Here is a 25468-nt window from a genome sequence, read left to right as displayed (position 1 = left end):
TGTTTAGTTTTTAGGCATCTGCACTTAGCAGCAATCAGTAAACTGCTTAATCCAACCATCCCCAATTTATTTTGGCAGACAGTAACCTCGATTTCGCAACGCTAACCACCACGAATCGTTCTACTGGTTTCTTTCCCGCCTTCCTAAATGTCGCAAGCGAGTTGGCAAATCCAGCGACCAGTGTTAGTCGATGCCAGCTCCGGGACGAGGAGGTGCCGGCCGGCTGTTCTATTTACGGTTCAGCACTTCGAAGAACACTTTGTTCGACTCTCAGCACAGCAAGGCAGACTTTCACTTCGGCCAGAGCCCAGCACAAGGCTAAGTACGACCGGAAGCACCATCATCCTTCACTTAATACAGGTGATCGAGTCTCGTAGCACAACCACGCTCCTAGCGACACGACCAAGGGGTTCTCGGCCACGCTTGCTTCTATGTGGCTTGGTCCGTGCAAAGTAAAGCTTGGTCTCCGCTCGCGTACTTGCTAAAGGATGACCCTTAGGGGAAACTCAGCACATCCCAGTCACCGACTTGAAAGACTTTGCGTCACGGTCCCACGACCTCGCGCTGGTTCCCAGTGGCATCACTCGCAAGCAACAGGGACCCGGGGCGTCGGACCACGTTAGGAAGCACGCATTGGTACAACCGGAGGAAGGTGACACCCGTGGGATGTCGCGCCGGACGGCGCACTCTTTTCCGCACCCGAAGGCCCTCAGTATCATGCCTAGCCCCAATGGGCTAGTTTGCTTACAGCCAGTGCAGGAAAAGAAGCCGGCCCCAGCCCAGCTTTGTCCTATAGAATAGACGTGTTGTCAGTGTGTTTTAGCAGTGTGGATTCTTTTTCTTCTTTTAGTATGCATGCCGAGTGTAATTATTGTTTCGAAATTTTTTAAGTATGCTTCATTTTTGCGTGGATGTCTTGTACAGTTCTTTTTTTTCTTTATGTAGACTTAGCGTTCTTATTTTGATTTATGTTCGTTTTTTCTTTTCTTTCTTTTTACCGAGAAGCGGGTTGGTAATTTTCGCGGTGAGACAATGGTCCCTCTGAGTCATCGGTGCGCGGGGGACAAGGACGTTTTGCGCCTTCTATTGCGTCATGCGTTGTGGACGACGGGTGCGACTCTGCGACGGCCTGCGAAAGGAGCACCGAGAAACGGCTCCTGCCATAGAAATGCCTTGCAGCCACGGCTGTGGTTGTCCATTTATCCTGGCTATGGTGGCGTGGCCGGCTGAATTGGCAATGTCCTAACCCATGTGGCTGGAGTTGGGGACCGCCACTACCATGTATGCGGCACTCGTCGGACTCGCCAACAACTCCGATGGAACAACGGTGTACTCGCTTCTGTATTAAGTGGCCTGAAATCCCGCCTTCCGTGGCAACAACAACGTCTTCGACCGCCGCCTTTGCCATAGTGCTTTACTCGCCATTTTAGCTTTGCACCGCTGTACACTATTCCGTGCGACCAGCAGACTATTGCTAATATTTCTCCCCGTTGCGGCATCATGTTCTTCTGGTTTAGAACGCATATTTTTTTTATTTTACCACTATCCGCGTATGTTCTTTTTTTTGTATAGTGCGCATGAAAGAGTCTTAGTTGGTATGTCAAAACGCGGTGTCCATAGGACTTGATGGACTGAGGTTAGCATTGAGCTAGTGCATGATAGGCTAAATAACTCTGGGGCATTAGCCCTTACCAGCTGCTTCACCCGACTGGTAGGGGGCAGTTAAGGAAATGAAGATGTGTGGATTGAGGAACACGTCAGCAACGTTGAGTGGGTGCATTCCTTACTCCTCACAGCCTCCTCTCCTTATTTCCTTATTGCGCGGGCGCATTCAACTGTTCCGCCATTCATACACATCACCCGTTCCCCCTCGCAAGCGGTTGTCAGCTGTGGCACTCCACTATTGATAGTTTGCGGCGGGGCGGGGCTCTGGCGTCACGGCGCGGCCGCAGTCGGCTGCACTCGCGCCAGAGCGTGCCACTTACATCCGGGACTTCACTAGGTACTTACAAGCTTCCTCACCTCCGCCGACACCTTGGTGACACCTTGGCTCCTGACCTTGGCCTTGAGCTAGCGCACGGTGCTTTTGCCAGTGCGGGAAGCGCTTACTTTGTGTTGATCCTTTCCGGATGCTAAGCCGAAGAACGGGTGCCTAGTGCTCGCGCGAGGTCTTACCATGCCGCGTCGCTCTTATCGGAGGCCCAAGGTGAAGGAGTTTGCCCGAACTGCCGCGAGCGGATACACTCGTTATCGCGACAGCAAGTACTATAGTAACTGGGACTTTTCCCAGCGGCGTGTGCCAGTTATAGCGACGTGCTATAGGCGTCTTGGTATGTATATTCGCCCGTGTTGTGGGATTCTTTTGGTTGCCAAGCCACCCTGCTACCGGGCATTTGTGCATTCTTGGCTGCCAGCAGAGACAATCTTTTTCGTCAACTCAGGGCGATAGTGTGTTCTGGCATGCGTCACTCGGTAGCTCCTTGTGGCCTTAGCTCTCGCGAAGTGGCGTGCTAGAGGTGGCGGCTGACGCGGCGATGTGGTTCGGTAAGCTCGAACCCATGGTGGCCGGTATTGCTGTGAGACGTTAAGAACCCACAAAGGTGAGTCGAAATGAGTGGTTGTTTGATGCGCGCAAGGGCTGAAGGGGGCGGGGTGGTGAATAAGCGCGCACTAAGTACGAGGAGGATGCAGGTGAGCTCACGTCCCCTCTTTATCCCAGGCAAGGGCTGCGGTGGCTGCGGCGCCTGCGCAGTGGGGCCTGCGTTGCCTGTCTCGACGTAATCTGGTGTGGGTGCAAAGCTGGGCGAGTCGAGATGGCTTACGGCTTAACCGCCTGTATTTCCGAGCGCCTAGGGTAATCTCAAGTTCCAGAGAAATTTCGCAGCAACGAGCAGCGCGAAGTGTTCACTCTCTTCTGTCTGCTCCCTTTATCATGTCAGCACTGTGTCGTCGTGTGCGCGCTCATTGAGTGAGGTCTGTTCATAATTGCCTATTGTTAAGAACGGCCAGCTGAGGTGCCAGTTTTGCCAGCCAGGCGCGAGGGCGGCGCCCACTTTTCTTGGAAAGGCACCGTGTTTATAAACCGCTGTTGTGCGGCTGCTCAGTGTACTATCTCTCGTAGTCATGCTAGACTGATGTGCTTTCTCTCGCAGTCATGCTAGGGTGATGAACTGCAACGTCCTTATGTAGGTACTGTAAATAAACCCATATTCCTCGTTCTCGATGAGAAGCAGTCCTTCCCTTCAACAACGTCCTCAGCGTGGATAAGTTGGACGACGTTATGGGCCAGCTACCATCTAATTCATGCCCGACTCCAATCTTGAGAACTGGTTACGAGCGGTGGGGTTGACCTCCCAATCCTCACAACTGGCTGACAGCAGTGAGACGGACTATGCGACGTGGTGCTGTGTCTGCAGTGAGTGCTTGGTTCTTCATTTGACTCTCTAGGCTTCATTTTGTGGTTGTTCTGTTTAGAACAGTAGCGGACCTAGATTGTTGATTGTTAGCTAGGTTGCGTTTTCCTAGACAGGGTTAGCGGGCAGGACCAAGGCAGTAAGGAAGCAATCATGGAGTTAAGGACAGTGCTGAGAGACGAATTGTTTATTGTTGGTGAGGAACTGGGCTTAGATGTACGCAAGGAAATGCTGAAATCGGAATTATTGGAGCTTATTTCTGGGCAGGCCAGTGAGGAAGAAATTTAAATGAGGTTGGAACTTCTGAAAAAAAGAAAGAAACGGCCCAGAGAGAGAGAAGAACGGGTAGGAGAAGAACCGGTAAGAGAGAGAGAGAGAGAGGAACGTGATAAAGATTGCGAGTTAAGAACAGTGCAACTTCAACTTGAAAGCAGACGTTTGGAGTTGTCTCAAGGAAGTGAAGGGGCTCTGGGCCGATCATGTGTGGCAGAATCATACCGCATGGACAGGCTATTAAAGCTATTTGAGGTCGGGACCGACATAGGCTTGTTCCTATGCAATTTTAGAAGGACTTGCGAGAAGATGAACTTCAGTCCGAGTACATGGCCACAGCGGTTGTTGTCTATGTTGCCGTGTGAAGGGGCGGAAGTAATCGCCAGAATGAGTGCACAGGATGCATATGATTATGCGAAAGTTAAGGCTAGTCTCCTGAAGAAATACCGCCTTTCACCCGAGGCTTTTCCGCAAAGGTTTAGGAGCACAGGCAAGAAAGATAGCGAGGGGCATCCGGAGTTTGCATATAGCTTAAAGGCAAACCTAGTCGAGTGGCTGAAAACACGGAACCGTAGGAGAGCAGAGACAGGATCATTGAATGCATGTGTCTAGAGAAGTTTTAGCAAAACATCCCACCATCTGTGAAGCTCTGGGTCGAAGACAGAGGAAATGTAAACACTGTGGAGACGGCGGCGGAATTAGCCGAAGAGTACGCAACGCGTAGAAAGCTGAACGCCGAGGACGGTAATTGGGACGGTTGAAATGGACCGCGGAAACCATTTCCGTTCAAAAGGGGTTCGGAGACTAGACGATCGGAGCCTGTAGACGTGGAGAAAAAGCCCGCAGAAAAGAGCGAGAAGAAACCTAACGGGGTAACCTTACAAAAAGGGCAGAAAAGAACATTCCAATCTCCTAGACCGATCCGCTGCTTTAAGTGCCACAAACTGGGACATATTGCTGGGAACTGCGAAAAGCCTAGCGTAGTTTTTTTCCTACGTAGAAGAAAAAGATGAGAATGTGAAACTTTCAAGCCCATATCTTCACGACCTGCAAGTTAATGGCAAACCATGCCGAGTGCTAAGAGACAGTGCCACCACGATGGACATTGTCCATCCGTCTTACGTGACGGTAGATGACTTCATTGGAAAAGTAGCATGGATCACACAGGTTGTAGAAGAACACAGCGTGTGTCTGCCTATGACCAAAGTCAAAATCAGTGGACCATTCGGGGAGCTAGTGACCGAGGCTACAGTTTCCAAATTCTTGTCACTGCAGTACCCTTACATTATTTCGAATCGTTCGAATCAGTTACTGCGTGAAAAAGGGCTTAAACTGGGAGAGGGCGTAGTACAGGCATTGACTCGAGGCCAAGTTCGTAAAATCGCGTCGCTTTCGGCTGAAAATCCACAAACTGCTCCAGCGGAAGCAGAAAAAGAGATAACTTCAATAACCGAATCCCAGCTAGGCTCGATGGATGAAAAAATGGTCGAGAAAAGCCCGCTAGCTGACCAGCTCAATGAAAGCGGATCGCTAGGGTCTCAAAGTTCAGCCCTGCAGGAAGAGCCCGCTGGTGCACTCCCAAGCGAGACAGGGTCGTTACTATCACCGGCTTCAAAGAACCTTGATCAGCTTTTACGTGTGGACAAAGTCACTGGCAGCCAAGCAAAAGAAAGATGACAGCTTAGCTAAAAACACAGCTAAAGAAGGCACTGCTAGGCGCAACGTCACGATACAAGAGAGAGGAGGATTGTTGTATCGGCAATACAGAGATCAAAAGGGTAGGATTCTGGATCAGGTAATTGTACCTACTAAGTACAAGGAGGTTTGGGAGAACTGTCTGCCGGCAACATTGTTTGCTTTGCGAACGGTTACACATGAAGCGACAGGGTTCTCTCCAGCAGAACTAGTGTATGGGAGGACAGTCCGTTCTCCACTGAGAATGTTAAGAGAGATGTGGGAGGAAAGAGGGGAGAGTCCAACAGTGGTTGAATACGTGCTAAATTTGCTGGAACGGCTAAGCGCAACCCAAGAACTAGTCGGAAAGAACATGGGAGTAGCTCAAAAGAACGCCAAATTCTATTACGACAAGAATCCGAGGCTTCGTACGCTTAACGCCGGAGACCACGGAGACCAGGTATTGATCATCAAACCTTCAAGAAAGAACAAGCTTGAAGTTCACTGGGACGGGCCCGTTAAAGTGTTGCACAAACTTTCAGATACTAGCTATGCTCTGAAAATGCCCGGTCGCAGGAAGGAGGTGAGGGTATATCACTGCAATTTGATGAAGCCGTATATATAGCGGAGCGGAGTCGTTAACTATACCATCAAAGAGCAGGATGGCACTAGTACCAAGTTTAAAGAGTATAGGGCGACCTCCAACTCTGAAATCGGCCTAGAAGTAGTAGAACACTCGGTAAGCTAGCACGCTCTAAGACCCGAGCAGCTAGATGAGCTAAAAGAGGTGTTAGGGGAATATCTCGACAGATTCAGCGATCGGCCGGGTAGAACCGAACTAATTACGCATGAAATTGAGCTGACATCAACCGAACCAGTAAGATCAAAGTCTTACAGGGTGTCTCCAACACAGAGAGAGATTATGGAGGCAGAGATACAGCGCATGCTAGAGTTGGGAGTGATTGAGCCCGCTGAGAGTGACTACACGTCACCACTAATACTCGTAGAAACCCCTAACAAGGACCCTCGTCCGTGTGTTGACTACAGGAAGTTAAATGCCATCACTAGGGATCAGCTGTACCCGATACCCAACATTGAGGAAAGAATTGAAAGAGTTAGTGCTGCTAAATACATTTCAACTATAGATCTCGTGCGGGGGTACTGGCAAGTTCCCCTTTCAGAAAGTGCCAGCGGCTATGCCGCATTCATCTCACCTGTAGGCACTTTTCGCCCTCTCGCACTCAGCTTCGGGCTGAAGAACGCGCCGTTTAGCTTCTCTAAGTTAATCGATATTGTCCTAAAAGACTTGCAGGAGTTCGCCTTGCCCTATCTTGATGATGTAGCCATTTTTTCGGACAGTTGGGAACAACACGTATCGCACCTCAAACAGGTGTTCTCACGGTTGAGGGAAGCCGGCTTAACGATGAAAGCGGAAAAGGGTAGGTTTGGTTGTTCGCAGGTTACTTATCTGGGCCATGTTGTCGGTCAGGGCATGAGACGGTCGGCCGAGCTGAAAATAGCTACGATTGGAGAATTTTCTCAGCCGCGCACGAAAACAGACCTTCGTTCATTTTTGGGACTTGTGGGGTACCATCAACGGTACATTCCGAATTACTCGCAAATGGCAAGTCCATTAACGGACGCCCTCCGAAAGGGAGCACCGAGTAGCGTACACTGGGATAAGGACAAAGAGAACGCTTTCCAAAGTTTGAAAAGGCTATTGGTTTCTCGTCCTGTGCTTCGCGCGCCAGACTACACAAAGGAATTCATAGTTCATTACGACGCAAGTGACAGAGGTATGGGTGTGGTACTTAGGTCGGTGACGATAACGAGGAGCATCCTATCCTCTATGCCAGCCGTAAACTGTAAGAGAGGAAGCATACAGCGCTTCAGAAAAGGAATGCGCTTGTTTAGTTTGGGCCGCCCAGAGGTTGTCGTGTTACTTGTACGGAGCGAAGTTCATCTTCGAGACCGACCACTGTCCTCTGACGTAGCTCAATCTAATGTCACACAAAAATGGTTGCTTGCTCTGATGGAGCGTCGCTGTCCAAGAGTACAACTTCTCCGTTAGATATAAGAAGGGAAAGTTGCATAGCAATGCGGATTGTTTGAGCAGGCTAATTTGAAATCTGCGTTTAAGGGTCCCGCCTAATTTTTAGGGCTACCATTGGCAATTTTGTTAAGGCAAGAAGATCCCCTCTCATTTAGTAGGATTCCCTCCCTGATTGCTTAATTTGTCAGCACGAATTTGCTTTAAAAATTGGCATAGCGAAATGCAGCACTTTTTGTTTCTGCACTTATGTTTTCTTTGAAGCCTAGCGGGTCTAGAGTGAGATCGAAGATACGTCATCTCGGCGCAGAGCCTTGTTGCGGGGTTTGTTTTGCAGTTGCCTGTCCTTGTTGGATGTTTTGGGGCGGTTACATTATTACACAAGTGGTCATTGCGAGCCAAGGGATCACCCCCTGGCCACCAGCCTTTCTCTTCCTGCCCCGCGGTTGTCAGCGTTGGACAGTCGAGATTTTCCGGGCCATGGAGGCGCTGTTAAGCACGGCTTGCTAAGGTGCAAGTTTTGCCAGCCAGGTGCGAGAGCGGCGTCAACTTTTCTTCGAAAGCCACCGTCATCAAGCCAAACGGCGTCACTAAGTCTACTGTGTGCGGAGAACAATACGCCGCCTACTCGACCCTTCGTCGCGGGATTGCCGAGAGGAGTTCGACGAACCAAGCTTACTGACGGAACACGCCACCACCGACCCGCTCTGCTGTGAGCAAGGGAGTTCCCGAGGGAACGTAGTTGGAGGCCCCTTCCCACGCACCGTTCCTGACGAAAGCCCCGAGCTCTGCGAAGACCGTCTGTCCTCGTTGGGGTCCATGAAACCGGTGCGGAAGTGTGTTCCGGACCGTGAAACCGGTGCGGAAGCCCTCCCGCTGAAACGCGGCTCGTCTACTGGCCGAACGTTTCCCTCACCTAGGCATCGAGAGCGGACCGAGTGTTTATAAACCGCTGTTGTGCGGCTGCTCAGTGTACTTTCTCTCGAAGTCACGCTAGACTGGTGTACTTTCTCTCGCAGTCATGCTAGACTGATGTACTTTGTCTCGCAGTAATGCTAGACTGATGTACTTTCTCTCGCAGTCATGCTACACTGAAGAATTGCAACGCCCTTATGTAGATACTCTAAATAAACACATATTCCTCGTTCTCGATGAGAAGCAGGCCTTCCCTTCAACAACGTCATCAGCATGGCTAAGTTGGATGACGGCATGGGCCAGCTACCATATAATTCATGCCCGACTTCCATCTTGACAACTGGTTACGAGCGGTTGGATTGACCTCCCAATCCTCACACTGTTCGCACGTGTTATCATGCCTGTAAATTTATAGGTTACCGAATGTGTACTGCAATTTATGCGACCGATAAAACCACTAACCTTAGTTTTTAGAGTTGGGTAATCTATATCTCTATCACTTTTCACAATTACAAATTTTAAATTGTGACTTTTCTTACGATTGAAATGAAATGGATACTCGCAGCGCATTTCTGCCATCGGCGTCACCGTGAGGCACCATTAAACTTCTAAGGCGATAAAATTGTCACCGCGCACCGTATGCCGTATGTGGGAGTGAAAGCATGCGAGGGTGAGCCGGCGGTCGCGAATCAATGTCGCGCACTTCTGCGAAGAGGTAGCGCACCGTCTTCTGTCGCACGAAATGATAGAGGGAGAACGGGAACGTTCTTCTTCGTGCGGCCCGGGCGGCTGCGTGAGCCTTCCCGGGCCGCTGTATCTTGAAAGTCACCTACTACAAGGACAGAGTTTGCTGCCGTTTACACTAATGCGAGACGCAGCACAAAAGTCAGTTTCACTCGGTGCTGCTGCCATTATTTCTCATTCCAGCGCTTTCACAGCAAGTTTCCGCGGTCATCGAGTGAGGAATGATGGTGTTGGCTTGTGCGCATGTGGCACCATGCTTGTTAAGTTAGTATGCCTATTATTAGAAGTGTATGCAACTGATAAATCTATTATCCTTAATTTGTATAGCTAGCTGTCCACTATTTTACTATAACAATCGATGCTTCGACGTTTGGGTGAAAGTGCAACATCTTTCTTTTTGTCGGTGCTATTATATGTGCCCCTCTGGCTTCCCAGCTTCCCTTTAATCGCCACAGAAAGTTGTTCGCGAGTAATAGCTGACAGGAACAAATCTGTACACATAAAATATGCCGGATTTTGAAGGATAGCGTAACTACGAGCCGCGCATCAAGCTTGTAAAAACGTCGAAAACACGCTGTTGGCGACATGCATAGGGTGTACATTTTCGAAATAAACGAAAGCGCGTTGTGGTTAGGGATATTCGAGACAAGGGGAAATGACCGCCACTTTTACCAAGTACCTGCGCATTACTGTAAAGCCGGCCTCTTGTGTGCTTCCTTGGATCGCTTGTATTTGCGGCATGTGACAGCCACAGCGTAAAAGGAAACATGTACCGTAAGCCGGAGACGCCACAATGACTTCGTGCTCCGAACATTTCGCGATTCTCCCACAAGGAGTCGGTTCTGCAAGTTTTAGACATCCTGGTGTTTATTCCGCTGCTCTAACTCCTGCAAAGCTTGTTTCCGAAAACAAGTGGTTAACGATAGTGCAGAATCGCACGCAACCTCACGTGGCCTGTTTAACGATTTTAAGAAAGATACAACAACCCACTTCCCTTGAGTTCGTTTGTTTACCACCCACCTGTAGAACCTGTACCGGTTCTTCTTCTTGAACTTGCCGCCATATGTCCTGAACTCCACGTATCCAGCTGTAGAACCCGGCTCGCATTGAACAGAGGGGTCCACCGCTTTAACTTCGGCGCCTAGTACGATGGAGTGCGATCCCAGCTGGCATCGGAGGACGACGTTGTATGCATCGCTTTCGCTGACGACTTCATTCTCCTTGGGGGCAGCTCCAGCTTCATCTGCGTAGCACAAGATTGTGTTTGTGCTTAAGCACAAAATTGCTTCCCGCATTCTACATCCTCTTTATAGATGCTATTAGCATTCATTGCAATTTGACACAGTTTGCGGTATGTCTCTACGTCTTCGTCTTATCGCTCTCTCCTCCACTTTGGGTCATCGGTAGTCCATGATGAAATTGATAGAGCGCCGGGCTTCTTCGCTGCGAGCACCGGGTTCAAGAACAGTCATCAGATCAACTTTAATCACTTGGAATGCAATGTTCGGGATGGTGATGCTCCTTAATAATTCTTTGAGGCGAATTTGGGTCCCATCGTATTGGACCGGTATGTATCATTCTGAAAATCAACCTTAATTCTTAATGCCATTATTAGTCGAGATATGTCAGTGCGTAGTTCAGCGCCTTTCACAATAAGCATATGAACAATAACAAATAAACAATAGCAAAAGCCAAATAAACAATAAACAAATTGACGTGATATTAGTGTTCAATTGAAAGGACGGATCAGTGTAAATGGTTTGTTGTGACTGATAACCTTACATACACGTCTTAGTTGCTTTTATGGCAGGCAGTGTCGTATCCAGAATTTATCTAATAAGGTGATAGGCTACATAAAAAGCACAAGTTTTCTATCCGTGCTTAGTATCTATATTCTGGGAATATAAAATTTTTCAACTTTTTGTATATATTGTTTTATTTGAATTAGGAAGGAACAGCGCCAACTAAGACGATTACAAGAGGGAGAACGACACAGCACAAGCACCAAATCCAACGATATGATGTCACAAAGAAGGGCCCTGTGTTTTCGAAAGATGGTTCAGGACAACATTCATTTGGGCTAGATGGTGCATACTTCAATTAGGAAGGAACAGCGCCAAGTAAGACGATCACGAGAAGGAGGCGCTTGTTCTGTGTCGTTCTCCCACTCGTGATCGTCTTAGTTGGCGCTGTTCCATCCCAATTCCAGTATGAACGTTCTAGCCCAAATTAATGTTGTCCTGGATATCATTTGATATTTGGAATGTTAAAGACCCCTAAAAAGTAATGCTTCTATAAAACGTCTGGTGTATCGCTACAGGAAGCATGTCAAAATGTCTCATGCGTACAGAGCATTATTGTGATAAGATGTGCCATAGGCAACCGCAGCGGTGATTCTTGTTATGATGCAGTTGATTGGTTTCGGTTTATATAATATGCTAAAAATCAAACAGACACGCTATATTTAACAGTTGAATAAACTAAGCTTTTACACAAGAGCTGAGGTATCAACAAGCGTGAATTGCGATAACTGCGAAAATACACTGACAACCTTCAACGAGGTGCCACATGCTCCAAGTGAATATTGGAAGACAGCGTATCGCGAAAAATACTTTCTGAATACTTAACAGTGTGCGAAAAAGCGATTGTATAAAAGACATGCTCTGAAAAGTGCTCACATGTAAGTACACATAGAATGAAAACGCAGAAAGGAAGAGAAGAGATGAAAGGCATAGAGTTTAACCTAATTAAGTGTCCTGTGGCAATGGGGTAAGGGCAGAAACTATAACAAAACAAGAAAAGATTATCAAATGGAACGCATCAGATCGCACATTCAATTGTTTTCCCAATGAGTCCCGTTTCTTTTTAAAGCACACGCGTGCTTTTCAAACATTCGTACAGACGTCCGGGACCAGGGCCCGATAGTTCTGGCTTCTGTAAAGAGATGGTTGTCAATCTCGACGAGCGTGGTGTTCATGTCATTGTGCGTTTAAACAACGACCATCACGCAGAAAGTGCGCTATCGCCTCTTTGCACGCACAAACTTCACAATCTGGACTTGTGACCATTCCGATGAATTAGGATTACATTGGTAAAAGCTACTACAAGCCATAGATGACAAATCAGAGTTACCTGCCGTCGTTGTTAGCCATGTGGCAGGCGGAGTTGTACGTGAAGATCCAGGGAATAAAAGCGCTGTTCTTTAGACTCTACCTAATTCCATTGGGTCAACGTAATCTTGCGAGCAAGCGCATGAACCTTCCCGGCTGTGTGCGTTGCGTGTGAGGGCTAAGGAAACACGCAAGTTCTTGGTGAGCCATTCATGTAGACTGTGTTTCGTATGTACCACTAAGCAAGTGGTGAATTAAATGCATTTTTGCGGCACCCATTATATAGATTGAACCGACAGGCTCAGTGTCGTCTCATCCATTTATAAAAAAAATGTCTATTTTGTCAGTATCGTTGAAAGATCGGTAATTTAAATTTTCAATGAAAGTGCACCCAAGATTGATCCATGCGGCACTCCGAAGTTAATCGTCATCCATGGACAAAATATTCGATCTATAGGCACGCAGTGAGACCAATTCATTCATACTGTTCTGAGAAAATTAACATAAGTACCCATAAACCCATATCGAACAAGTTAGGAATCAATAACAGATTATAGTTGTCGGAAACGTTTATTTTAAGATAACACACCAGTCTATGATGACAGCCTTGTTATCGGTTTCGCAGCAGATTAAGTCAGCACATTTCTGAGTTGAGTTGGGCTTTACCGTTTGCGAAAAGGTAAATTGTGCTGTAGATACAAACTTGTTACAAAATGAGCTCATGCTTGAATAGAACATCAATTTGTAATTTAGGCTATAAAACATAAAATGAGATAGCTCTATTCATCATATATCATCCATGTGCATTAATCAGGTAATTGAAAATTCTACGCAGTGCAACCAACCTCTCTAAATGAGTCACAGATAATGAAGAGGCCTTTTATTGAGTAGAGATACCATCCGTCATAGAGGCTTTACATAATCAAGGAGTACGTGAAGGATACACGAGTATGTTGGCAATATATACATAGACAATAGTTACCTTAAGTCTCTGTTAGGCGTCAAGACGCGATCTCTCCAAAGCTATTCACTGCGCACTCGGAAAGAATACTCCACCCTGCATACTGGGAACGATTGGGAGTGCCGATCAACAGCCAATATCAGAACAAGCTTGGTATGCCTCGGCCAGTACTACATGCAGTAGGATATAATTTTTGTCCGCAGAGCAGTCTTCTGCACACATTTTTACGATGCTTCTTGTTCAGAGCTGTTACATTCATGCATTTATGCATGTCTGCATATAGTGGGTAACCATTTCTTGGCTCTTACTAGCAGAAAAGCAATGGTATCCCAGGAGAGGAAGTCTTTTTGGCACTAGAAAAATGTGTCCATTTGTTCAATGCGAGATTTGGACTAATCTTGAGAAAGCAGTTTTTTTTTAAGAAAACAGAGTAATTAGGCGTAAACTTGTGTTGACTAAATTGAAATCAAACTTGTTTCTCTGTATATTGCCGCGTCTTATATGGTCGGCGCCAGTATGTGCCAGGCAATGAAAACGGCGCTGAAGTAGCGCGCGGGCAGAAAAACATAGGACAACGACGTCGCGTTCACTGCTCTTATAAAGTGCTTTTACACGTCCTCTACGCCGGCTTTCCCGTCTCTTACTAAGCCGTGATAATATGCAATTCAGGTTTTAACAATAGTACTAAGAACAGTCGATAGTGGCTAAGTGAAAATAGGTAGACGTATTCTGATGGCTAGCACTGGTTTCCACTTTAGAGAGAACTGTATATTTGACAGTGAGTTTTCTGTGACTTATGATGATGAATAATTTGGTGTTTTCGTAGTGAAAGGGCCAAGTATCGCCAAAGAGCTCCAAGCTAGTGTTGATTTGGCAATGCAGTGATGAGCTAAGAGAAGTCGACGTGACGTAGTTATATAGGTGCCTTAAAGTAAGTCGCTGTAAATATGTGTAAATATATGAGCAATCGGATTATGGAGATGACAAATGAAGCCTACAATGAAAATAAATGTGACATTACTGGTACATAATATTTTAACCTAAATATGTCATTGGTGCAAATTTTCTAGAAGCACTACTGCCTTAACAGAGCCCCTGAAACCAAGAGCCTGGAGGGATGCGCTATTCGAAAATCTCACAGCAGCACCCTCAGGCGAGAGGACGTACTACGAATTTATTCGACTAAGAAAATGAAGCGCAGCCTCATTAGACGATCCTAGAATTTCTTCCATGTTAAATGGTTCTATGCCAAGAAACTTTACGGGATGTAGAGGGATGTGATAGTGGTATGCTAGAACAAAATGTTTCTTTCCCTCAGCTCCTGCTTCCCGACACTCCAGGATCCCATGGAGGTCTGTCAGTCTCCGACTACATTTACCCCATGCTGGAGGCTTATCACCAATCAGCAGAAAAATACGGGTGCCATACTCGCGTCCTATCCTGAGTAGACAAAACAGGATATCAAGTCATTGCGTTTTCTGTCGTGAGGGCAAAAACCTGATTTATTCAGGTTAAGCTCATTAATAGTTCAAATGTCCAAGAAGCACTGCCAGGGGTTTTGCAGTTTCTTTAGTAAGAAAGGTGATGATGAATGTAGTGTTTTGTGGCACAAGGGCCAAGCATGGGCAATGAGCTCGAGGTCAGTGTTAGTAAGTTCGAAGTAGAGTGACGACTTGAGAGGCGGCTGTGACAGAGCTGTAAATGTGCCTAAAAACAGTCACTGCAAACTGCGTAAAGCATATATGTAATAAATTAGTAAAATAGGGTTTAGGTGCGCAAGAGCGGCCCACGCTATACTGAACCACACACAAGATCTTTTTAAATCCAATTGAAAAACAGTAAAAGCTGTGTCCTATAGCTTATGTAAATAACCGGTGTCATCTAAAAAGTTATGTGGCTCAGGTAACCGCACTAGTTTGTCATCTTCTAAACCTAAGGCAGGGCACAAATTAACGTGTATATCCTATAAATTGTGCAACAGTTTTTGTCTGTGTGTTTCAAAATGTGTACATGTCAGTAAGATGTGCATTAAGGTTAGCGGTTCTTGGTCTCTCGTACCTTTGTGGGTCTTTTGTAAGCAAAAAAAAATAGTGTGTTGGGTGTGTGAGCCCGACAAGTAGATGACATAGAATTACTGCAATGAACTGCTCCTGGTGATTACAAGACTTCCACTCGCCATGCACGGGTTTAGTAAGATGTAGCTTCTTTGTGCAGGAGTCCCTTTCATGTTTTCATTTTAATGTAAAGGCCATCCGAAATGCTCGGATACTATCTTTGTAGGGAAGTGCTGTATCCGTTAGGGCTTTCTTCGCTGCCATGGATGCGCAGCTATCTTTGCCTCATTGTCTGATTCAGCAGAAACAAATTGGTCTGCCATGTTTGTTGCAAGTCACCATGTGTAAAATATCCGCTAACAGGGATTCACACTAGGATTTACGATTCAGAACCATCAGGGTATCTAACGAATCAATGTATATGATTGTATTTTCTTACTTGTCAGTGATAACTTTTTTTACTGGAGTCGATACAGGATAAACAGCAGGAGGGAAAACCTAGGCATGCTGCTCTATTCAAATACTTGCTTCCAAATTTTCCGTTAAGGCCCCCACGCCCACGTATTAGTGTCTTAGAACTATCTGTCCGAAATTTCACGTAATCTTTACATTTGTCCTGAAGAACACGGAAATCTTGTAGAACGTGTTCTTGCGGGTCTCTTTATGTGTTAATGGCTCTGCCCGTATCAATGTTCTGGCTCTTTAGTAACCAGGCGAACATCGTGGCACATGTCAATCGCGACAGTATTCCTCATATCCCAAGACAAGTGGTCTAATTATGTTCGGTTTACTTGTGTAGTGTAATCGTTAGTTTCATGCAGTGAAGTGGTTGTTGCATATGTGATGTGGTTATGACTGAATTCTGAGCACAGAGGAAAGGGTGAGTAAAGCTTTTCGCTGTTGTAAGGGACGTTCAATAAAGTCAACGTATGAACCTTGGACAGGCGATCTTTAAGCACCACTTGCCAGTTGCCATACCAGATTATGTGCTGGGTTAAGTCGTCGTATGTGTGACTGTCTGGCTGAGCCATAAACTAGTAACCCAGGCCAGAAGGCTACGCACAAGTGACCAGTAAACACGTAAAAGGCACGTTCGGTCGGAACCCCAGTGCTTATGAGGCAACACTTTCAAAATGTGCGGCACCCTATTTGTCTCAATTTTTGTCCTATTTATGTGCGCCAAAAAGTTAATATCTGATCAAAAATCACTCCATGGAATGTGATTTCTTATTTTACCGGCAGCATCACATCATAAGTTTTGGGATAGAGTCCAAGTGTTGTTCTCGTTTTTGCGAAAATAGCGCTGTAACTGTTTCTTGTGTGAATTTAGAGGTATTCTTGCCAGCGCATTCTAATTGTTTATTTATTGTCATCTGGAACTGTCTTTCACATGTGGGTAAATGACGCGTGGTATATAATTTGGAGATGGTCGACGTATACGGAGTATATAACAGGCGAAGAAATTAGTTTGCTACTGGAGTTCATTTTTCCAATAAACAATGTTGTGCTAAGTACTCAACCTCGTATAACGCCCTGTTCCTGGACAAACGTGCGCCAGAGCACACTGACTAGAGGCATTTCGAATGTTCTGTTGGACATGAAGTCTGCGAGACAGTTCAATTTGGAGATGGTCGACGTATACGGAGTACATAACAGGCGAAGAAATTAGTTTGTTACTGGAGTTCATTTTTCCAATAAACAATGTTGTGCTAAGTACTCAACCTCGTATAACGCCCTCTTCCTGGACAAACGTGCGCCAGAGCACACTGACTAGAGGGATTTCGAATGTTCTGTTGGACATGAAGTCTGGGAGACAGTTCAATTTGGAGATGGTCGACGTATACGGAGTACATAACAGGCGAAGAAATTAGTTTGTTACTGGAGTTCATTTTTCCAATAAACAATGTTGTGCTAAGTACTCAACCTCGTATAACGCCCTGTTCCTGGACAAACGTGCGCCAGAGCACACTGACTAGAGGGATTTCGAATGTTCTGTTCGACATGACGTCTGCGAGACAGTTCAAAGGTTTGCCACGGATTCCTCAAATGGCGTAGGTACGTAAGACTGCAAATCTAGAAGTAGTGTCATACGTTTCTTCGATATCGAAGAAAACTTTTATAAAGTGCTGTTTGTGCAGTCGGACGAAGTGGTCAGTCGTTGAACAGTCTTCCTTAAAGCCAGATCGATGAAAATTAAGTTATGCGTTTCAACAACAAATGGCAACCTCGCCTTTACGAAGCTTCCCTACCATTCAGCCAAACAGTTTCTCAAAGCGATGGGTTCAACGTTTCTTCGGAATGTGGGCGATTTTCCTTCCTTTAACAAAGGCAAGAATATTGCATTTTTCTATCTTTTGACATCATCCCATATTCAAATATCTTATTGAATAAATTGAGGAGTACATCCACCGGTGCTTGGGACAAGTCTGCCAGCATGGAATGATGAATGCCGTCAGGACCCAGTTCAATTTTTTTACCAGCACAGAGTACCTGGTTTAATTCCTAGAAAGTGAATGGAGCGTTATATGCTTAAAAGCTGATGATAATTTCACCTTTCCTGCTAACTGGTCGTGTCTCAAGAACGTGTTTGAGTAGTTTACCGAGCTTGAGACTGTATAAAAGTGCTCTCCAAGTGTATTCGCTTCTTTCTGTAGTGTTGTATGGGTGCGTGAAGGTGTAAGCAAGGCCATCATATATGATGAGTAGACCTACCCAAGCTTCCTGTACGGTTTCAACATCTTTTCGGATGTGACGGCACTATTGATTATTGATACGTATTTCTGCCATGACAACATTTCGGCTTGTCTCCGGATGTATCTGGCTTTCGCTTGTTTTATATTCAGGAAGTTTCGACGGGTCGGTTATCTACGCTAGACGCGCCAGGCCTTATTTTGCAGCTTGTTTCCTCCCATGCATTCTTATGTCCACCAGTGATTGAGCTTTTTTCGAACAATGCTAGAAGATTGAGGAATAGCTTTTCCAGCGATGGCAATTGTGCACTAAGTAAAATTTTCATTGACTTCACCAATGCTTAGATCTGTTAAGACGAGCCCATCCAGCTTCGCATTTTCCGTGAGAACAGACCACTGTGCTATTTGCAGTTTCCAACGGTGCGGCTTGTAGGGTATTATGGGTAGAGGTGATAATATTTTGATTATGGCAGGTTGCCATTTGAGGTGTCCAGTACTTGTCATTTACAATCGGCAAAACAGAACGGGTAATAAGGCAAAATGATGGCAACTAAATTAAAGAGCTGGGTGACAAATATCTTGGCGTACATGAGTTGCAATGACAAATGTAATTTGTAAGATAAAACTTTTGATCAGTCACCCTCTTAGTTCTGCTTTATCTGTGTCCCGAAGAGTCCAATGAGCATTAAAATCTCCTACTAAGACAAAATACACTGGCAATTTATCTTTTCAGTTTTCAAGGCATCGGGTTGTGAAAGGTATGTGGAGGAATCTAATGTGAACAGATGGTGACAGTTTTACGTGATAAAACGGTAACGGCTGCAGCTTCGTGCGGCGAGTTTAACATACAGTTCCGTGTGAGGTTGCCGCCTTGCACAATAGCGAGACCTCCTGATACACGACTGCAGTGCTCGCGCTCCTTTCGTACGAAAGTAAAACCGTTAAAAAAATGAGAATTCTTTGGGCCTAACTTCGTTTCTTGAACGCAGAATGCTACTGCCGATAACATATTTAGGATGTCTTTGATGACGCCTAGGCTGTTAATTACACGTCTGCATTTCCAATAAAGGGTGAAGCGCATTTTATTGGAACTGAACGAACGGAAAGAAGAAGAAGAAGGCGGCGAGTCAAGAAGCGTTCTTCAGTTCCCGCATTTTCCCAGCTTTTCTTGTATTTAATCGTCGCGAGACAATGTTTATTTGTGCACATCTTTTCCGTGAAGTTGTAAGGACCACGTGGATACCCCTTTTGCCACAGTGAGTGACTTTTCTCCATTTTACGGACATTCCTGTGCATCCGTCGGCGGCGTCTGACCAGCACTTCGGAGACCACGCCTTGGCCTCCGGGGTCGCTCAGTGCCACTCGTCCGCTACCATCATGGAATACCAAGTACAGGGAGAAAGTATTCTTCCGGAGGAAGTCACTCAAGAGCAGGGATGGCAAACCGCAGGTGCTAGAAGAGCTGTCGCCAAATCGCGGGAAGCTAACCCGAACGCCATGGCAACGCCTTTGGCTCCCCATAGCTACAAGTCTAGCGGCACAGCGCTGAAGACCAAGATCATTAGGGCGAGCCGAATGCCTGTTCTTCCCAAAGAAGACACGAAGATCGTTATTAGACCAAGAGGTGGGCTGAATATTTCCAAAATTGGAGCGGCCACGGTGGCTGACGCAATACTTCCAGCCTCCGGCATCAGCCAGCACGAGCTCACACAAGACACTCTGTGCCCGAACTTACAGCAAAACATCATGGTGGCCAGCACTCCCAGACGGGAGAATGCCGATCGATATGCCCGCATCAAGCAAATCCGAATCACGGGCACGATTCACGAAATCTGCGCGTACGAGACAGCCCCGCACTCCACGTGCAAGGGGCTCATACGTGGCATACCGTTGCAAGAAGACTCAGCGACGGTGAATGGCAAGATTGTTAACCCGAACAACCCTCTTGCACTAGCAGCCAAGAGAATTGCTCAGACTGGGACCATCATCATCGCCTTTGACGGGCAGCGGGTACCGAATTTTGTCAGGTACGGAACGCTCCTGATGAAATGTTCCCTATATCGAAAGCAAGTGGACGTATGCCACGCCTGCGGAAGACTCGGGCATCGCGCCGATGTATGTCCAACACCGAGCGACGTCATCTGTCGGGGATGCGGCCTGCCAAATCCCAATGAGCAGCATCAATGCACCCCAAAATGCAAGATCTGCGGTGGTCCGCACCTTACAGCCGGTAAAGAGTATGCGCGCAGATTCAAGACGCCATACATTGTTCGCCGACGACGCTTCGAGCGTGCCAGGCAGCAAGAGCAGCTCCCCACGCCAGCACCAACAGCACCAACTGCACCCTCCAGCACCAACCGTAGGGGCAGAAGACGCTTGCGCTCGAGAAGCCGCTCTACAAGCCGACGGGGCTCCAGAAGTCGCTCTACCTCGAGATCGCGACTTACATCGCCTTCTCCAGCGCGCTCCAGCTCCAGAAGCTGCTCCAAGTCCCGTACTGGGAGCGACTCCTCCAACAGCTCACGTTCGAAGACCCCCAACGGCGGTAAAGGCAAGTCCTCTCTAACGTGGGCCGATAGGGCCCGTGGCAACCAAACGCAGGCGTCCAACTCTCAAGACTCGCAAGACCTGCGCCTCACGAATGAGCTCGAAGAGCTTAGGCGTGCCAATGATAGTCTTAGAAAGGAAAACGCTCTGTTCAAGCAGGAAATCAGTCGGCTAGCCGCCGAGATGGCGGAAATACGAAGATTGGCGCTCACACAGCCAGCTTCTCAGCCTGCCGCACGCTCTTCGGCCATGGACACAGTGGAGGCCCCTCCCAAGACGGTTGCAGTGAAGCGGCGTGCCCTGGATGACTCAAGGGGAGACGAGATGGTAGAACTCCTGTCTGACCTCAAGAACGCCATCTCCACCATACAGACAGGTCTCTCTCACGTACAAGAAATGATCGCGCACCCTCAGCTGGGCCTGGTCGCCCTTAGCACTAGAATACTTAGGCTGGAGGGAACCAGCCACGGATCTTTGCCAAGCACATCTACAGCTCAAGTCCCAACGTTGCCCAGCGTCATTGCCTCACCGACGGAGGGTGCCATTATGAATGCGGCACTTTCGCAATTCATTCACAAGCCCAAACATGGATAACGTAACTAACGTCATAACAATGTGGCAGTGGAATTGCGCAGGGTTCGCCAGCAAACGGGCGACCCTGCGACAATACCTAAAAAGCGTAAAGGACAAACCCCAAGTAATCGCCTTGCAAGAAACGATCACATCATCACCTATCAAGCTCCCCGGTTTCCTTACGGTGGCTTCCACTGAAGGAGGAAAGGGGGTCGCTATCCTGGTCAGTAAAAAGTTCACGTACCTTCAGCGCGACCTTGGTCCCGCGGACAATGGGATCGAGTACGTCATGGCCGAACTCCTTGTCGACCCCCCTACGCAGCGCTTAAGAAGAAACAGTGTCTTCATACTGAATGTTTACTGCAGACCCAGCGTTCACAGAGCCAGGCCTAGTGGTATTCTCAAGAAGGCCGTGCATTTGGCTGGCTGTCAGCCTCTAATCGTCATGGAGGATTTTAATGCCCAGCATCAGGCGTGGGGCTATTGTACCAATACGAAGAAGGGTAGAGACATATGGGATGCGGCAGCGGAGGAAGATCTTACGCTGATAACCGATAAAGACTTTCCAACCAGGAGAGGGAACTCGGTATGCCGAGATACGACTCCGGATCTTACCTTTGTCAAGAACCTGGAAAACGTCAAGTGGACGAACACAGCCATGGACCTCGGTAGCGATCATTGCATCATCGAAGCTGTGATCAAGACTGCCCGCAACAAAACGAGGACCTTTAGGTTCACTGACTGGGACTTGTTCCGAGCCAACCGCTCCGAGCGCGTCCTTAACGATGATATGGACCTAGACTCTTGGTGCGACGAGATAAAGAAGGATGCGGCTAGAGCCACCAAGGAGGTGACAACCGATCTGGAGGTGGACAGGATGGACAGTAGGCTGGCGCATCTTTTGGAAGCCAAGCAGGCACTGCTCGCGAGATGGAAGACTCAGCGCCATAACAGAAGACTACGCAAGAAAATCTCCGATATAAACAAGATGATAGAGGCTCATTGCAAGGTGCTATGCAAGCAGCAATGGGACGAGCTGTGTGACTCGGTGGAGGGCCAGCTCAAGAACGGTAAAAGCTGGGGTCTCCTTAAGCACCTACTGCACGATGGCAACACCAAGTCCAACCAGAAGAGAGCTTTGGCGAAAGCTGTCCATTTGGCCACCGACTCGACTCCAGATGAGGCAGTCATGGAGCACCTCATAGACAAGTGCCTGGCGGCCACGGACGATCCGGTGCCCCCCCAGTTTCCCGAGTACGAAGGGCGTGACGTACCATCTATGGACGAGGATTTCACCGTGGCTGAGGTCAAGCGAGTTCTCGCATCCCTCAACGGCAGATCTGCCCCTGTGCCCGACGGGATCACCAACAAAATGGTCAAGCATCTCGACGACGCCTCAATCGAGTTTCTTACGCGCAAGATGAATGATATCTGGTGCAGCGGCCTCATTCCCAAAAGCTGGAAAACAGCCTACAAAGTACTCATACCGAAGCCAGGTAAAGCGCCGAGCATCGACAATCTAAGGCCCATCTCCCTGACGTCGTGTGTCGGAAAGATGGCCGAGCACGCCATGCTTAACCGCCTCACTGACCATCTCGAGTCTAACGAATGCTATACACACAACATGATTGGCTTTCGGCCGGGGCTTTCGACTCAGGACGCCATGAGACTGATCAAGCACAAAATCATTGCCTCTACCTCCGCCGACACTAAGGCAATTCTCGGCTTGGATCTGGAAAAGGCTTTTGACAACATATCGCACGCCTTTATTCTCAAGAGCCTGACAGAGTGTAACTTCGGCAAACGGGCGTACAATTTCGTGCGATCTTTCCTTTCCTCAAGGTCCACTAGACTGAAGATTGACGAGTTTTTGACCCACGAAATCCAGCTTGGTCCAAAGGGAACACCTCAGGGGGCGGTGATCTCCCCGACGCTGTTCAACATCTCCCTGATCAACCTGTCGAGGGCCTTGACCAAAATCCCCAACATTAACCACACGATCTACGCGGATGACATCACCATCTGGTGCTCCAGTGGATGTGAAGGGCAGGTCGAGGGTGCTTTGCAAGAGGCCATCGATGTGACGGAGCGGTATCTAATCCACACCGGGCTAAGGTGCTCGCCCGCTAAATCCGAGCTCTTGCTCTACAAGAAGAGGCCCAGAGGCGGTTCACACCGATCCTGGAAGCCAGCAGCAGAGAGCCACATTACATTATTCACCGGTAAGGGCTCCCCAGTACCGCGGGTAGACACTATCAGAGTCCTAGGAATGTTTATCGAGTCAACCGGGGCCAATGGAGCCGCCCTCAAACGCATTTGTTCCAAGACCGAAAGCGCCCTCGGCCTGATCCGAAGAATCGCCAATAGGTACTGCGGAATCAAGGAAGACAATCTGATCCGGATTATCCACGCCTTCGTGCTCTGCCACCTCGCTTATTCAGGGGCTATGAACAATTGGCTCGTATCGGAGCGCAACAAGATCAACGGCTTAATCAGAAGAGTCTTCAAGCTTGCCGTCGGCCTTCCCATGCGAACGCACACAAAAGACCTTCTCAATTTGGGAATTCACAACACGTTCGAAGAAATCGTTGAAGCCCAAGAGTTTTCCCAGTTTGTCAGACTCTCCGGTACCCCAGCGGGCCGAGCCATACTTGGCAAGCTGGGACGTAACCCCATGGTCGTCAGTCTCGACGCTGTGAAGCTGCCCAGTGACGTAAGGTCCAAAATTTACATACACCGGATGCCACGAAATATGCATCCCACCTACAACGAAGGACGAAGGCGAGCCAGGGGTAAAGCTCTGCTCGCCAGTGCCCGCTTGAACAAGGACCGAACATGCTTCGTAGACGCGGCTTCCTACGTTCAAGAAGAGGCCTTCACCTCAGTGGCCATCGACTGTGATGCTAAAATCCTTAGCTGCGCTACCGTCCGCACTTCTAATTCCAGCGTTGCAGAGCAAGTTGCTATTGCTCTTGCATTGACGGACAGTGTACATGACACGATTTATTCGGATTCTAAGGCCGCTGTCAGGGCCTTTCAGATGGGAATGGTGGCTCCCCAGGCCCTACGTATCATCCAAAGTGCCAAAGACATGAAACATCACTCTTTGGCCTGGTTCCCTGCGCACCTTGGGACCATTGAGGGTGCCTTGATCAACCCCAACGAGGAGGCGCACTCGGCTGCACGAGGTTTGACTGACCGTGCGCTGGGCAACGCGCCCTCTCCTGGGCGACCCGAGCCTCTCTGCTCGTACAACGAAATCTGCAAATACAATTATCTGTCAAGAAGAGTCCTACCTTCGCCGCACTCCTCGCTGTGCAGGGCCCAGGCAGTCACTCCCAGACTACTGCAAACAAGCACTTACCCGAGCCCCGCAGCGCTACACACAATGTACCCCGACCGGTTCCCAAGCCCGGATTGCCCTCTGTGTGGTGACTATGCGGACTTCGAACATGTCCTGTGGGGTTGCGCCTCTGCCGGTCCTCCTTTCACTCAAGAGGAAATGAAGAAACTGATTAGGGCCCAGGATCAGACCTCTCAAACCCTGGCAGTCCAGAGGGCTCGCGACAGGGCAGTCAGGTTCCACCTGATGGTCCCCGAGTGGGCCTAGCCAGGTGGCGTGGCGTTTGCTTACGTCTCTAGTGGACAAAATAAAGTTGTTTCACTCACTCACTCACTCATGCGTGAGCTCAGACCGGACAGGCCGCCATTGGAATATGAAGCTGGCAATGTTTAATGCTAGAACGTTATCTAGTAAGGCGAGTCTAGCAGTGCTACTGGAGGAGTTAGAGGGCAATAAGTGGGATATAATAGGGTTCAGTGAGGTTAGGAGGCCAAAACAAGCATATACATTGTTAAAACGCGGGCACGTCCTATGCTACCGGAGCTTAGCGGAGAGACGAGAACTAGGAGTCGGCTTCCTGAATAATAAGAATATAGCTGTTAACGTACAGAAATTCAATAGCACTAACGAGAGGGTGGCAGGTCTTGTCGTGAAACTTAAGAGGTAGAAAATGAAGGTTGTACAGGTCTATGCCCCCACTTCCGGTCATGGTGAACAGGAAACCAAAAGCTTGGACGTGGAATCGGCGATGGGTAGAGTGAAAACAAAATACACTATACTTATGGGCGACTTCAATGCCAAGGTAGGCAAAAAGCACGCTGGAGACAAGGCAGTGGGAGAATATTGCATAGGCATTAGGAATAGCAGAGGTGAGTTATTAGTAGAGTTTGCGGAACAGAATAATATGCGGATAACGAATACCTTCTTCCGCAAGCGGGATAGCTGAAAGTGGACGTCGAGGAGCCCGAACAGCGAGACTAGAAATGAAATAGACTTCATACTCTGCGCTAACCCTGGCATCATACAAGATGTGGACGTGCTCAGCAAGGTGCGCTGCAGTGACCGTAGGATGGTAAGAACTCCAATTAGCCTAGACCTGAGGAGGGAACCGAAGAAACTGG

General features: G+C 47.9%; 1 protein-coding gene across 3 annotated transcripts in view; it reads right to left on the bottom strand.

The window, feature by feature from the left end:
* The window catches only part of LOC135909509 (decapping and exoribonuclease protein-like), a 123218-nt gene that overhangs the window by 40476 nt on the left and 57274 nt on the right, over nt 1-25468 (bottom strand). For all 3 annotated transcript variants that reach the window (XM_065441481.2, XM_065441480.2, XM_065441482.2), the window contains exon 3: nt 10090-10312. In XM_065441481.2, coding sequence (XP_065297553.1) covers nt 10090-10312 — 223 coding nt within the window. The remainder of the gene's footprint in view (nt 1-10089; nt 10313-25468) is intronic.

Source organism: Dermacentor albipictus, chromosome 5 (genome assembly GCF_038994185.2).
Source record: "Dermacentor albipictus isolate Rhodes 1998 colony chromosome 5, USDA_Dalb.pri_finalv2, whole genome shotgun sequence".
Taxonomy (NCBI): Eukaryota; Metazoa; Arthropoda; class Arachnida; order Ixodida; family Ixodidae; genus Dermacentor; species Dermacentor albipictus.
Note: the sequence above shows the minus strand (reverse complement) of the source record. Positions and strands in the feature narration are given on the sequence as shown.